This window comes from Notechis scutatus, chromosome 1 (assembly GCF_049901735.1).
Source record: "Notechis scutatus isolate UNSWTSFEM ecotype Mainland chromosome 1, rNotScu1.2, whole genome shotgun sequence".
Lineage (NCBI taxonomy): Eukaryota > Metazoa > Chordata > Lepidosauria > Squamata > Elapidae > Notechis > Notechis scutatus.
In genome coordinates this window covers 231,574,502-231,589,653 of record NC_142009.1, presented here as the reverse complement: position 1 = coordinate 231,589,653, position 15,152 = coordinate 231,574,502, and the positions used below count along the sequence as shown (strand labels likewise).

General features: G+C 38.9%; 1 protein-coding gene across 7 annotated transcripts in view; it reads left to right on the top strand.

Annotated features, from left to right (window-relative positions):
- Positions 1 to 15,152, top strand: part of SYT7 (synaptotagmin 7) — a 294,001-nt gene that overhangs the window by 185,181 nt on the left and 93,668 nt on the right. Inside the window, exon 1 of one of the 7 annotated variants that reach the window (XM_087950625.1) lies at positions 13,946 to 14,088. The exons of the other annotated variants lie outside the window; for them this stretch is intronic. Within the exon in view, the coding sequence (XP_087806751.1) occupies positions 14,071 to 14,088 (18 nt within the window). The 5' untranslated portion in view covers positions 13,946 to 14,070. Of the gene's footprint in view, positions 1 to 13,945; positions 14,089 to 15,152 lie in introns of those variants that run through there. 7 annotated transcript variants of the gene reach the window in all.

Below are 15,152 nucleotides of genomic sequence, written 5' to 3'. Positions count from 1 at the left end.
GCTCACGTCAACCGACAAGGGGGCACCCAGTCCATACGCTTGATGAGAGAGGCCGAGCATCTCTGCCGTTGGGCGGAGCGCAATCTCCTCTCCCTAAAAGCCGAACACATCTCAGGGGAATCAAACACTCAGGCGGACTGGCTGAGCAGGACCACGGTGGACCAGTCCGAGTGGCGTATCCACCCATCACTGTTCAGGGAGGCGACCATGATGTTCGGGCTCCCGTCAGTAGACCTCTTCGCATCCCCGCTCAACACACAACTCCCCAGGTTTTTCTCGAGGTACCCCTCCCACGGGGCCGAGAATCACAATGCCCTCCGTTGCCCCTGGCCCACAGGGCTTCTATATGCATTCCCTCCATTAGCCCTAGTCCTCCCGAAGCTCATCTCCGAGAAAGCAGAACTGATTCTGGTGGCACCCTACTGGCCCAGACGCCCATGGTTTGCGGACCTCCGCAACTTATCGGTGGCCCCTCCCTGGAAAATCCCCCCGAACAGGATATCACTTTCCCAGGGGCCCCTCCAACACCCGGATCCTCAGTGGCTCCAGTTAGCCGTTTGGAGGTTGAGCGGGAACGTCTAAGAAAGGAGCAGTTTTCTGACCAGGTTATTAATACCATTTTAGCCGCCAGGCGGCCCTCAACAACCCGAATATACAATGCCACTTGGAATAGCTTTTGCAAGTGGTGCCATGGTTTCCGGGTCAACCCATTGTCACCTTCCATCGCTCAAGTCTTGGACTTCCTCCAAGAAGGTCTGAGGAAAGGACTTTCCCCGAACACCCTGAGGCGTCAGGTCGCAGCCCTCTCAACCGTCATTACCTGTGACAATCTGGGTTCCCTTTCCCTCCACCCTCGCATTAGGGCATTCCTCAGAGGAGCCACTAACTTGTGTCCCCCAACAGTTCACCGATACCCTACCTGGGACCTCAATAAGGTCCATTTCTCTGGAGCCGTGAGGATCATCCAGCCCCACCCTTATTATTTCACCGTCTGGTGGGGTCTTGTTTCGGCCAAGGAACCTTTTAGCATAGTAAGATGAGAGCACGATCTTCTCTTCACTCGACTTCACGTAAACTGGGGAACACAAGGGAGCCACGTGATAGAGGGCGGAGCGTTCCTCAGTAATTAAGCTCAGCCTTCAACGATGCAGACTGAAGCACCTTCCACTCTCTGGATGATCCTCACGGCTCCAGAGAAATGGCGTGTCAGGTAAGGACCAACGCCCATTTCCCACTACTTCCATCATTTTTATATCCAGACAAAATAATAATTGTACAATTGCCTCTTTCTTAGGAATTTTCCTTTTGGAAGGGCCTAGTAACATGAAATAAGCAACAAATACAATTAAAAAATAAACAGCACGATATATCAAATACATTCCTCCTTTGAGATACATCTGATCTAGGGACATGATTTTGCATCCTACTGTCTCTATTTCTGTAAAGGAAAAAAGAAAAATGAGTAAAAGGTGTTTCAAGAATAAAGATTAAGAATAGAAGTCCAGGGTGGGTGGTGAGTTTTGCATCGTCATTCTTTGGCATTTCGATGTGGAAAAAAAGTGGGAAGAGTTGTGTTAATGAAATAATAAAAGAGTTGCTTGCAAAATCCAGGTTTTGTGATAGAGAATATAATCATTGCCTTCTGGCACAGTGACAGTTTGCTAATGGGGAACGGGGTCTGTGAATGAATGAAAGATGTAACGACCAATGAATAGCTCTTATTGAATGAGCTATTTTCATTGTTGGTTTAGCTGTCATATAGCTTGTTAGAAGATATGTTACTTGGATGTTTTAGTGGAAATTTTTGTAAAAATAATCTACACGTAAGTAAAAAAATCTGCCTGCCTGGGATGAAGAAATAATTAAGTATTGTGTTACTATTAATAAATTGTGTCATTCTCCCCCTTGTACTATAAAATATTGTAATAGAATATTACTTTTACATTTTTAAATGCTTTTAAGTACCGTATTTATCGGCGTATAACACGCACAGGCGTATAACACGCATCTTCATTTTAAGAGGGAAATTTCACCCCCACTCCCACCCCACGCGCGCTTCAATCCACAGTGTCCCATTCTGCCTGCCTGCCTGCCTGCCTTAGTTTCTGGTTGTTTGGGAGCAGCTTCGGCTGAGAATAATAACTATTCGCCTCTTTTACTCAGCCGAAGCTGTTCCGATTCAACCATTAACGAAGGCAGGCAGGCAGGCAGAACGGAGCACGGCGGGCGGGCGGGCGGGCGGACGGGTGGGGGGAGAAAGGCGACAGGAAAAGCCCCCGCTTCTTTGAAGCAGTTTCTTCCTGTGCTGGTGGAGGAGCGAGACAGCGACTGAGAGAGCTGACCCAGAGAGAAGGACAGGCTTCGGTTGCTTCCTCCCTCCCCTTCTTTCATTTGTGTCCTTGATCCCCGATCCCAGCAGCATTCACCGAAGGCTTTTAACATATATCGGCGTATAACACGCATACATCATTTGCCCCTATTTTCAGGGGGAAAAAGTGCGTGTTATACGCCGATAAATACGGTAGTTCAATTTGAGCCAGACACTCTCTCTCAGCTCAACCTACTTCACAGGGTTGTTGTTGTGAGGAAAATAGGAGGAGGAAGGAGCATTAGATATATTTGCCACTTTGGGTTGTTTATAAAAATAATAAAGGTGGGGTAATCAATAAAATATTTAAAGTTCATTACATTGGTTTTTTCTAGTGTACTGTGTTGATCATGACAGTACCCAAAACAAAACGTATGTGGCCTTCCATTAATTCCAGCCATGTTCCCTTCTTAGAAATTTATGCACAGACACTGGACATTCCCAGATCCTTCCTCTAGCAAGACTATTCAAGGGCTAAAAATAGTCTGCAGCTTTTTCCCCACCTCTTAATAAAAGAGCTGAAAAGGCCCAGTGCTTCTTCTTGTACCTGCCCTGTCCTTGCTATCCAAGCCAAACTGTTTCATTTTTCCTTGAACTTAATCTTCACACAGCTGGTCTGGGGATTCAGAACTGGGTCAGCTACTTCAAATATGGCTTTATTTTTTTCATTTTATCAATACCAAAATAAAAATAAAGGTGGGTTTTTTTTCCAGGTTTTCTTTTCCTCAGCAGGGGAACCAGGTGTAATGCAGTAGAAAGAATAAAGCTGATAGATACTTACTTTAAAGCAGACTCTCTATCCCAGGGCAGACATTAGCAGCATCCCAGCTGCCTTGCTCATCCCTTTACATGCTGAGATGTGATTCATATTTGCTCTGATTCTGACTTACTATCAGGATCGCAACCAGCTTCTATCCAGACATCGTCTCATTCCTTCCTAAGGAGAACCAAGGGCAACTTCCCTGGTTCAATTTGTTTGTTTGGCCCATGACGTAAGAGCTTGTTGTCTATGTAATACAATCATACATTAAGCAGTGATATTGCAGCATTAATAAGTAAAGATCATCACTTGGCAGCCAAATTAATAAAAGCAACTGACAGTGAGTGAACAAGATGGAATAAAGGTCTCATAGATGAGAAAAGAAATGAAGAGAACCTCATCTCTGTGCTGGAGTAGCTTTCAAATTTCATTGTATTCATGGAATGTAATGACAATAAAGGTATTCTATCTATTCTATTCTATCTATCTAGTTCAGTTCTATTCCAGTGAATGAAAATGGCACTAAACCCCAAATAAATTGTTTTAAAAGCTTTCATACCGATCGAAAAAACAAAGCCACTCTTTTGCTTTGACCAGCTGGAAAAGATAACAACGAGAGGCTAAGAAAAACCAGACACTTCCTGGTAAAAATGACAGGTAGAAAAGCTGTGAGGTAGCCATCTTCCCCAGAATTGATTTGTGTGGCTTCTTTTCTGGTATTGGCAAATCACTCGTAGTTCTTTTGTTATTTCCCATTAGTTTCCTGGCATGTTTGTTCAGGGTGTACAAGGAATTTATTTCTTTATATATTAATTGCCTTTAGATCTGGGGTGTCCAATCTTGGCATCTTTAAGACTTGTGGACTTCATGCTGGCTGAGGAATTCTGGGAGTTGAAGTCCACAAGTCTTAAAGTTACCAAGGTTGGACAATCCTGTTTTAGGACTATCTTTTCCCATATAGCTTAAAGCATTGTATATGGTTCTTTCCACTGCAGCTTCCCCTCACCCCCTTTACCCATGTGATTCTTTCAAGCTCTTTTGAGAGATACTAAGAGATCCAAAGTCTCTGAGAGAATTTCAGTGCTGAGTAGGAATTAGAACATGGGTCTCCCTCAGCTTACATTGGAATTTTAACTGAAAATCTGGAAGAGTGATCATTAGACAAGTGGGGTTCTACTGTGGACTAGATGTCCCTAAGGACATGGGGATAGCAATGTAGCAGAGAAAGGTGGCCAGATGGTGGGTTTTATCTGGTACATACATGGGGCGATCATGCAATCAGCCACTTGTCCTCTGGACAGCTGCTCCTCATGAGGAAACTGCAGCAACTGAGGGTTTTGCAGTCAACTCATGAGTTGAATAAGCAGCTGGAGATCAAGGAATTTCATTCAAGCTCATAGCCTGAATGCAGCCTGTACGGACACAATGTTTGCAAAAGCCTCTCTTTCTTAGCCACTATTGGATGTAATCAATTTATACTTAAAGAGATTTTCTGAGTGGCAGGGTAAAATAAATCCACTTGGTGAGTCAACAGTCTTTCTGGATTAAAGAAGGAAGGGGAGAAAGGCTTTAGGGGATTTAAATTTTCAGCAAAAAGCTAGCAGGAATTGGATATGAGAAAATTTAAAATGGATAAAGGGGTAGTAATTTTGGAGGGTTCAATTTTGGTGAAAGGGCATTTGAAAATAGTGGAATTAAACAGATAAATAGATTTTAATTTTGTGAGAATGTTATCTATTTAGCATTAAAGGCATAGATCGTTTGGTTTTACAAAATAAAACTGAACAATTGTCTATACCCTTAATGCAAAAATAATGCTTATTTATAAAATAAAAGTAAAATATAATAATAGTAACCAGACTGTGATGGTGATATAATTACAGACTTTTTAAATTTATGATACATGGATTATCAATGCTTAACATGGAATATAAATGGAGCAAATGCTCCCCGAAAGAGGAAAAATGTTATTTAAAAAATAAAAATATATTATTTGCTTACAAAAACACTTATTAGAAAAAAGATATGAAGTATTTGACTTACAAAAAATGGGTGAAGAATTTATCTCAGCAGGAACAAAATGGAAAGGAGAAAAGAAATGAAATTATTTTGTATACAAGCTCCCCAACTATAACCAGAAGTTATATTGACTGATGAGCAGGGTAGATATGTTGGGGTAGATTAGAAGTAAATTAGTGTAGGGTTCAGATTCTGATGTTGGGATTTTATACTTCAAATGAGGATAAAAAAAATAATAAAACAAACTAATGATCTTTTCTTATGAAAATCAGTGTTTCATGTGAAGTTGGACATTTCCCACAAATGAACAGAACATTTGAAAAAAATATTAAAATTACACAAGGTAATATTTTCTTTGATTGACAGTTTAGAGTATGTGATGCATGGAGACATACAATGACAATTCAAGAAAGTAGACTGTATTTTTCTGAAAGACAGATCTTTTTCAAAAATAAATATGATTTGGATTTCAAAGAATTTGATTACTAAGGTTCATAAAATAGAGATACTACCAAAGGTTTTTTCATATCATAAACCAGTGAGTTTGGTTTTTAAAGGAAAACCCAGTTTTTCTACAGAGAGGTTAAATGAAATGCTGCTTCAGAAAGAAGCAAGAGTAGAAGACCATAAAAAGAAATATAAAAAAGTTTTTTTCACAAGGAAAGCTTTCATGAGAGGTTATTTTATACAACTTTATAGTGAACTCAAAAAGAAGATACTAGAGGAAACAAGTTATTTTAAATGAAGTAGAAAAAACCCCAAAATTGAAGTGTTTCCAGAGAAGATAAATATTAATCAATAAATTAAGCTTCTAGATCTAGAATGACAATTACCTATGGTAATATTAAGAGAAATGGGGACAAAAATGAATTGTGTAAATAATATGTGAACTGAATTTGCAAATAAGCCAGGGAAGTTGTTGGCATATTAATTACACAAAGAAAAAGAAAACAATACTGTAATAACAGATAATGTGGTTATTCAAAAGTATTTTGTCAATATTATTCCAATTTACCTAAGGAACAAGAAGTGTCCCTGAAGAAAATAGAATAATGTTTAAAGAAATATTATTTACCAAAGATTATTGAGAAATGAAATTATTTTGTATACAAGCTCCCCAACTATAACCAGAAGTTATAGAAACACATTATGAATGAAACTACAACAATAAGGGAAGTTTGTCAACAGTTAAATACAAGAAATGTTTTGGATACTTTGGAATACTTGTAGCAACATAATGAAAAACAAGCTATACTGATTTTTCTTAAACATAGAGAAGGCCTGTAACAATTTGACAGGGCCTTTCTATTTAAAGCTTTGGAGGATGTGAATTTTCAAGACAATTTTTTAAAGGTAAGATTGATCCATCCTTCACAGAATGCACAAATAATTCTCAATGGAGATTTAACAAAATCCTATGAGATACAAAAAAAGGGGAAGATAGGAATGGCCATTGTTTCCTCTCTTGTTTATTTTAGTTTTTGAAATATTGAATAATAATAAAAGATAAGATGAGAGAATTGTGGGAGCAAATATTACACAAGAAACTTACAAGATTTCTTTTAAGGGCATTTGCTGATGACTTGTTAATTCTGAGGGATCCACTAAAAGGAAATGGAAACATTAACAGAAAAATTTAAAAAAAATTGTACACTAGCAAGTTTTAAGATTAACAATCAGAAGACAATGTTAACAAAAAATATAGACATAAAGGATAAAACAGAATTGATAAAGTAAATTGATTTTAAAATTCAGAAAAAATAAAATATCTGAGTATTACAATGACAAAATGGATTCTATATTATTTCAAAATAATTATATCATGGAATAAAGTTTACAAAACATGTTAAGATGGGAGAAATTACACTTGTCATTGTTGGAAATAATTTCTGTGGTAAAAACTTCATCTGTGTTCTAAGCTGTGCCTAGAATCTCAAAGGTGTTTTTTCAAAAGGCAATTGGACTATTTTTTTCCTTGAGGAAAAAGAACAAAATGTTTCATTTCTCATCCAAGAAACTGTACCTATCCTTTCATTCCCCCACCTCCGCCATCACAGCTGATGAAGTTTATTGGATGTGAAATGAAACACTTTATTCTTTTTCCTCAAGGAAAAAACTAGTCCAGTTGTCTTTTGAAAAAATACCTTTGAGATAACTACAATCGAGATCAGGGGTCACCAACCTTTCAGACCTCAGGGACCACTAAATTCATTATTTTAAATCCTGTGTACCACTAATATGATCCACCTAATGACCTGCTAGGTGGGCCTGGCTAGGTGGTCATTTGACTGGGTGGGCATGGCCAACTCAATGTCACGCACGTCGAGGGGCACTTCACTGGCCTCTACTCACCCCTCGCCTCCCAGCCACTCCTTGCATGCCTGCCTGGGCTCCTGAGGGCCCAAACAGGAAACAGTTGTTGGAGCTAAGCAGCCACCACGAGAAAGAATTGGCAAAACAGCTGGCTCAGTTCAAATTGGATCTGACCAAGAAGGAGGTTCAGCAGAAGCACCTCGCTGAGGACTACGAGCATAGACTTTCCGAGCAGAGGGAAGACCTGCGGGAGTGCAAGGCCAGATATCGGCACCTGGAGGCTCAGTGGGCTGAGATGGTCAGCCAGTTCCAAGCCATGATGCAGTCCCACTGAAACAAGGCCCTCCGGTTCTTCACCACCAGTGGCACTTCCCTCCAGCCTTCACCCAGAGCCCCACACCAGGAGGTTGACACGGACCCCAAGTCAGAATTTCTGCCCCCCTCTGCCCCACACAAAAAGAACACAATGTTGCCAGCCAATCAAGACAAAAAAAGCTACAAAAAAGCTACAAAACAGACAGAAGATATTAGAAACACCAATCAAGCAGAACACAGCAAACTCCAAGACCAATAAACATAGACCAAGACTCCCAACCAATCAGGATGAAGAAAAAACCATTCTAACACAGCAGTAGGCTAGCACCAAATTTAAAACAGAAATGGCTGTGAAAGTCTGACTCACAGACGAACACAATACAGAAGCCTGATGATGGCAGATGAGATTCTGCCAAAACGTTGCTACAACTTTAAAAGCACAACTATAATGATGTGAGAAAATACCCGAACAAAGCGGAATACCATACATATAAATACCCACGAAAACTTAAGAAAACATATATACATATACTGTGTGTGTGTGTGAGAGAGAGAGAGAGAGAGAAAGAGAGAACAATGGGAAAGTACTGTGTATGGTTGAAAAGATTGAAATTTAAATTATGTTATAATCTGAAAGAGGTATTTTATCAAATGATATACCATTGGTATATGACACCAGAAAAGATATCTAGAAAGTATAAGGGTACTTCAAATCTATATTGAAAATGTGAACAACAAGAAGGATCATTTTACCATGGTTGGGTGGGCATGAAAAAAGGTAGAAAATTTTGGGTTCGAATACATGAGGATTTTAAAGATTAGTGTACAACTGAAACCAGAGGTTTTCCTCATGGGACTAATGATGGATAGACAGTTTGAAAAACATTGTGGCATTTTGTTTTGATATATGATAACCTCAGTGAGATTATTGTACACCCAAAGATGAAGATTTGACAATATCTACAATGGTGAAATAGTTAATATAATTATAGATAATATAAGATAATATAACTTGAGATAATATAATTTGATAATATAACTTGATAATATAACTTTATTAGAGAAAGACAGGTGGGATTCTACCAGTTCGCACCTATTCGCTAGAACCGGTTGTTAACATTCTAAGCAGTTCGGAGAACCGGTTGTTAGAAGAAATTACTGGCCTAATCCTGTAAGGAAGGCAGGAAGGAAACATTTTGGTGTTGCTTACAGAAACTGCCTCTCCGTTAACCCTTATTACATTCTTGGCAGGACTAGATTCAGGAACTTCTCTGGAGGTTTTTTTCCTCCTTTGCTGGTACTTTGTTTGTGTGGAGTGACCATTCAAAGTTACAATGGCACTGAAAAAAGTGACTTATGACCATTTGTCACACTTACGACTGTTGCAGCATCCCCACGGTCACAAGAGGCCAAGTGAGGAGATGCGTGCCTTGATGTGAGTGATGTTCAGTTGGCCACGTCCACCCAGTCACATGACCACCAAGCCACGCCCACCAACTAAGCCACGCCCACAGAACCTGTTGTTAAAAAATTTGAATCCCGACTTCCGGTTTGTCGGCTTCGCGAGCAGCAGGGATTTGCGAAGCTGCGCGATCCCTGCCCGCGCTAGTCGTTCTGGGGCTCCGACCCAGACGGGTCGGAGCTAGGCTGCCCTGCAGGGGCAGCTGAAGGTAGGGGGGATCCGGAGAGGGTTTTGGGGTGTTGCAGACCCCTCCCCGGCCGGTAGAACCCCTTTTCCCAGGACGGTGCAGCGGCGGTCCGTAATGGCCGCCACAAAGAAGCTGGCAGCCGGGTAAGAATGCGCAGGAGGAAGTGGAGAAAGTGCTTGAGAGGAGAAAGTTTTTCTTGGCTCCTAGGACTCTAAGACATATTTAATAAAATTCCTGAAAAGTATGACTTTCTGAATAATACCTGCCAGAAGAGGAAAAAGCGGCTGTTTGATGGTGCTGAAAGGATAGCTTTCCCTCTTTTCCTACGGAATAAATAACTGGATATTAAGAAACCTATTTTTTTAGGTGAAAATTGGTTTTAAGCGATGAGTGGGAAGAGAGAGGATTAAAAAGAAAATATTTGTATGCTAAGACTTTGTTGGAGCAGATGCCTTAAGGATTTGAAGACTAGAAGATATTGCAATAAGATTTTAAACAGATTTGGACTTTCTTTCTCTTTGATTGATATTACCCCAGAAGGAGAAAGTGAGAACTCTGCCTTGGTTTGGACTGACTGATAACTTTGGGACTGTTTTATTTTTTTTTATTTTCTTTTGAATATTCTGGTTGTTGTAAGAAGAAAGAAGGGGAAAAGAAAAGAAAAGATTTATAATGGCTCTTTCTGTTGAGGAACTAAGAAAAGAATATGAACAAGCAAAAAAAATGGTAAAGATGGTGTGGAAGAAGCTTTCCTTTTTTAGAAATGGCGCTTACTAACTATCAACAAACATTACAACAGATGAAGACAGCAGAGGAACAAGAAAGAAAGGAAGGAGCCATTTTTAATGAATCTCAGAATTTGATCAAGAAAGAAGGAAGAGAGAAAAGAAGAAAACTAAAGGACTTAAGATCTAAAAAAACATTTAAGAAAGGGAAAAATAAGGTGCAAAACCAATATGATGATAGTAAACAAAAGGAAAAGGAATACGACAGAGAAGGGAAGCCGGTAAGGCAGAGGTTAGAAGAAGGGGGTAGAAAGGTTTGTTGGGAGAAGAAAGAAAGGGAAAAGGTGGAGAAAAGCTACAATGTTTTGAAATTAAATGGAAAAAGAAATTTTTATGGATAATGGATAAAGTATAATTTTTTTTAAAAAAAAAGATTTTGCAAGGTACATAAGATGAGATGGTAGTATTGTAATGGTTTAAGAGTTGATAAGAGATTAAAATGTTAAAATGTTTAAAAATGATTGGCTTTAAAATTTAATAATAGGAGAGGTTTAGAATACTGTTTTAATTAAAGAGTTTAATAAGATTATGGTATTGATGTTATTATAAAATTTTTATTATAGTATCTTTTTTTAATATTTGGATTTATTGTCTAATTATGTACTTAATTATTTTGGATGTATTAGTTAGATAGAATGTACCAAGCAAAATCGGATTGGGTATTGGATATTATTTTAAAGATTAATTTGACTAACTTAGAGGGGAGATAGAAAGGCATCATACTCTGATTAATGATTTCAGGAGAAACTTATTTTCTTCTTTTTTATAAGGAATGAGACAAAGGGATGATAAAAATGGACAAAAGATACAAATATAATGATTCAAACTAAGATGATTAATTAAGATAGAATTAAGAAGGGTGAAATATGTGGAGAAGTTAATATAGAAGGCTTAGAATGGTAAATAAAATAAGTAATGATATGTAAGATGAGCATGAATATAATTGAAGTCCATGAAGAGAGAGACACCTGGGTCCAAGTTACTTTCCAAAAAGATTTTTTTATGTTTTGTGTGTTGTGTGTATATGTTTTTTTGGGGGAGAATTAGTAAAAACTTGTAGAAATATAGAATGAGAATAATGGTAACTAAGTCAGAAAGAAATAGATGAAATAATAATAATGATATTGAATAAGAGTAAAGAGAAGTAAAGAGAAATTGAATAAGAGGTTTTGGTATGTTATATGGAAATGGTTTAAAATAGAATCATAATTTATCTGACTTGTTAAATTTACAATGAAAAAAGGTTTAAACATGTAATGAATAATGATAATTTGTGTGTTTTAAAAATTAATAAAACTTGTTTAAAAAAAAAAAATTTGAATCCCACCCCTGGAGAAAGACAATATGAACATTTTGCACAAAACAGAAAAAAACAAACATGAACTATGGTTTTGATAATTGAACAGAATATATTATAGAAAGAGTCACAATGTAACTTTGGAGAAAGATACATCTATAATTGTTTTCATGACAGTGTTAAGGAGGTTCAAGCTGCTACTTTTTTCTTTTTCCTCTCCTTTTTCTTTTTGTACTTTCTCTTTCATATCTTCCTTTTTCTTTTCTTCCTTTTGCTTGATTTTAATTTTACTTTTATTTTTAAATCTATCAGTAAAATTATGTTTTAAAAAGATGATTAGCTGACCGGATCCAGCTGATTTGTTGATCTATAGCAGCATGAGACAGATTTTGCCGGCATTGAGGCAGTAGGTAACTCGCATTAAATATAAATACATTTTGATCTTGTGGAGAAGAGCAAATAAAAGAGAGAGGGTTGTTTGTTTTGGAAAACAATACAGTCACGAGTTATCCAAGAATGTTTTCCCTCCCCCCCACCACAACCGTGTGTGTGTGTGTGTGTGTTTGTGTGTTTGCGTCTATGAATAAATAACAGTGACACTGGGTTCCTTGCCAAAGAAAGGGTCACAGAAGAGCCCCTAAGTCAGGAGCGTCAAACTCAATTTCATTGAGGGTCGCATCAGGGTTGTGTTTGACCTTGGGGGGCCGGGGGAGCATGGCCAGCTTGATGTCACTCATCAAGGCTCCGTTTGGCCACAACAACCCTCCCAGGCTACTTTTTTGGCTGCAACAGCCTCCTGCAATCCTCTGCCAGTGAAAATGGAGCTTGGAGAACCCAGAAAGGCCATGCGTGGCCCTCTCAAGCTCCCTTTTCACTGGCAGAGGCACCATGGGCCAGTCCTTCGCTGTTTCCAGGGTGGGCCAAATCTAAGCACCCTGTGGGCCAGATATGGCCCCCGGGCCTTGGTTTGAGACCCGTGCCCTAAGTCCACAAGGTTATAGGTAATATTTCCTGAAACAGCGTATAGAACTTTAAAAAGTAGTGGTAAATTGTAGCACAATCTTTACTGCAGGCAGGAGAGAATGGCAGGATAAGGATCTCCCTTCGGGGCAAGCAAGGAATGGAAAAAACTGCTACAGAAAAGGTATATATTGTCCCTCCATCCCCAGGTGTACTTTAGTCCATATGTGTGTCGTTGAGAAGTTTTTAGATAATTGAAAGCAGTCTGGAATTTTATTGCAGGAAGGCATCAGGACAACCACCTGCATTAGGAAGTTTGAATGGGACACCTAACTTATGCTTCTAATACAGAGGTGGTATTCAGCAGTTCTGACCAGTTCTGGAGAACCGGTAGCGGAAATTTAGAGTAGTTCAGAGAACCAGCAAATACCACCTCTGACTGGAGATTTTACAGCATCCTTCCCCTGCCAAGCCCACCAAGCCATGCCCACAGAACTGATAGTAAAAAAATTGAATCCCACCACTTGAATAAGATGTGTCATATGACAAACTGTTTTACCAGTTAGTGAGAATGAATTGTAAGAGGTTATAAAATTTGTGGCACCCATCTTCCTCATAACAACATGCTTTTACTTAGGTTCGCAGCAAATAAGTTAAAATAACTTTTTAAGTTGTTTAATCTTTGCTTAACAAATAGTGAAAGGTGATGAAGTTGAAATACAGGTACTCCTTGACATATAACCATAATGGACCCTGCCCATTATGGTTCTAAGTCATCATGATCGTAAAACATGCTGATCACATGACTGACCCAATTCTATCACTTTGTTTTGCAGCAGTTATTAAACAAACAGGGTAGTCATAAAAACAAATGCAGCAGTCGTTAAGTGAACCCATTGTTCGCAACAGTGCATTCTTGCCAAAAACCAGAGGTGCTGGTTTTGAGGATGTTTTCTCCACCTTCCCCAGTAAGTTCCCCAGTAAGAGAAGGAGATCATACTCAAGATGAGTATTTACTGCGTGGACATGGGTCTTCTATTCCCTTGCCCACATTAAGGGTCACTGCTCTTCCAAAGCCCAGAGGGATTTTTTCCCCAAAGTCAGCAGCTGACATCTTTCCTGTCTAGGGGGTCAGGAAAGTTGGAAAAAGGAGATAAATTGTGAATACATTTGGTCCATTGATATGCACATATGATAGGGTGTTGATAGCACAGAATTTCAATTGATGGTTATGTTCTTCCGTCAGGATAAATTTAGAAGCATAATAGAAGGTGAAATTCTCACCTTATGCCAAAATGCAGATAAAACATAAGCAGCCTCTCCTCAATCAGGATCTACCTTCCTCCTGTTCTAGCTTCAGCATTACTATTTTTGGAGGAGACAGAGATTAGAGGAGCCTGCTTTTCCCAACAAGGTTTCTGTCTTCAGAATTGAATGGTCACTGTTTTATCTATGAACTAAGACAGAGGGCTTTTTTTTTCCCCCGCTCTGTCTCTATATGGCACACCAGATTTTAATCCAATGCATGTCCTGAGACCACCTGGACTCATTTGACAAGGACATTTGCTGGCACAGAGCAGAAGCATTTAGGAAAGAAATGAATTATGCACAGGGAAGAGCAGGTGAGCATCTTTATCTACTACCATTTAGAGAAATAAGAAGCAGCAACAGATGGAATGTAATGTGATAAGCTTCACCCCACCTTCATCCAACTGTATGAATGGCTCTTTGCTTGAGAACACTGTGGGATTCCCATATCCCATAGTTTTGAATACTCTCATATAAATCATTTCAAATCATTGCCTGGCTGGTGACGTCCCGGCTGATTGGGTTTTACCGCTATTAGTGACTTACCAAGGGTTTTCTGCTTGAAAATTGCTGTGTATATATCCCGTGTTAAGAGGCTATGCCCCTGACTTTTTGAATCATGCTGCCCTGACAGAGTATATCTCTGCATTACTGACCTAGTTAGAGAGAATCTGCAAGACATCATGATTTTTGCAAGCAGTTTGTCTCTATTTATATTTTGAATCAGCATATCTAAAAGAGACTGAGTCAGCCTGGCTGATCAAAGGATTTCTTTGTCTTCTGTTGCTTTCCTCAAGATTCTTCCAGATCTCCTATGGAGCTGATTTGATTACACAAGGCATGTAGCTGTTACTGTAAGACATGCCTTGTTTCCGGAGCCTATCATTGCAACTTCTTCTGAAATTTGTTTTTCTGTTCACCTTTCTGATTCAGAAAGGGTCCACTAATCTGGTCTTTTGTACACCCCACCCCTCCGGCAACGCATATGTAGCTCAATATAAACCCTACAATATTGTTGCTGTATGCAGTTAAACATCTTATTGGAGATATGCTCTGAATGTAAGGATATTGTATGTTCTCAGTACTAGTGCTAAAAATGGGATTCTTTCTGGAAATTTATTGTCTATGATTTGAATGGTAAAGAATAGTATAAATGCTCATTGTGCCATGCTTGAACTTTAGGAGATACAGTCTATGTTTCAGAAACTGATTGAACCTCCCCCAGTATTGAAAACCAAGACTTCCTCTTCCTGTCATACTATCTTGCACCTTAAGTATGTGATTTCTTGCCTTTATTTCTTCTTAATGTTTTGAGTTGCATAAAGAGATTCATGATTTTTTAAAACCTATGAAAATAAATCAGTCTTAATCACTTTTA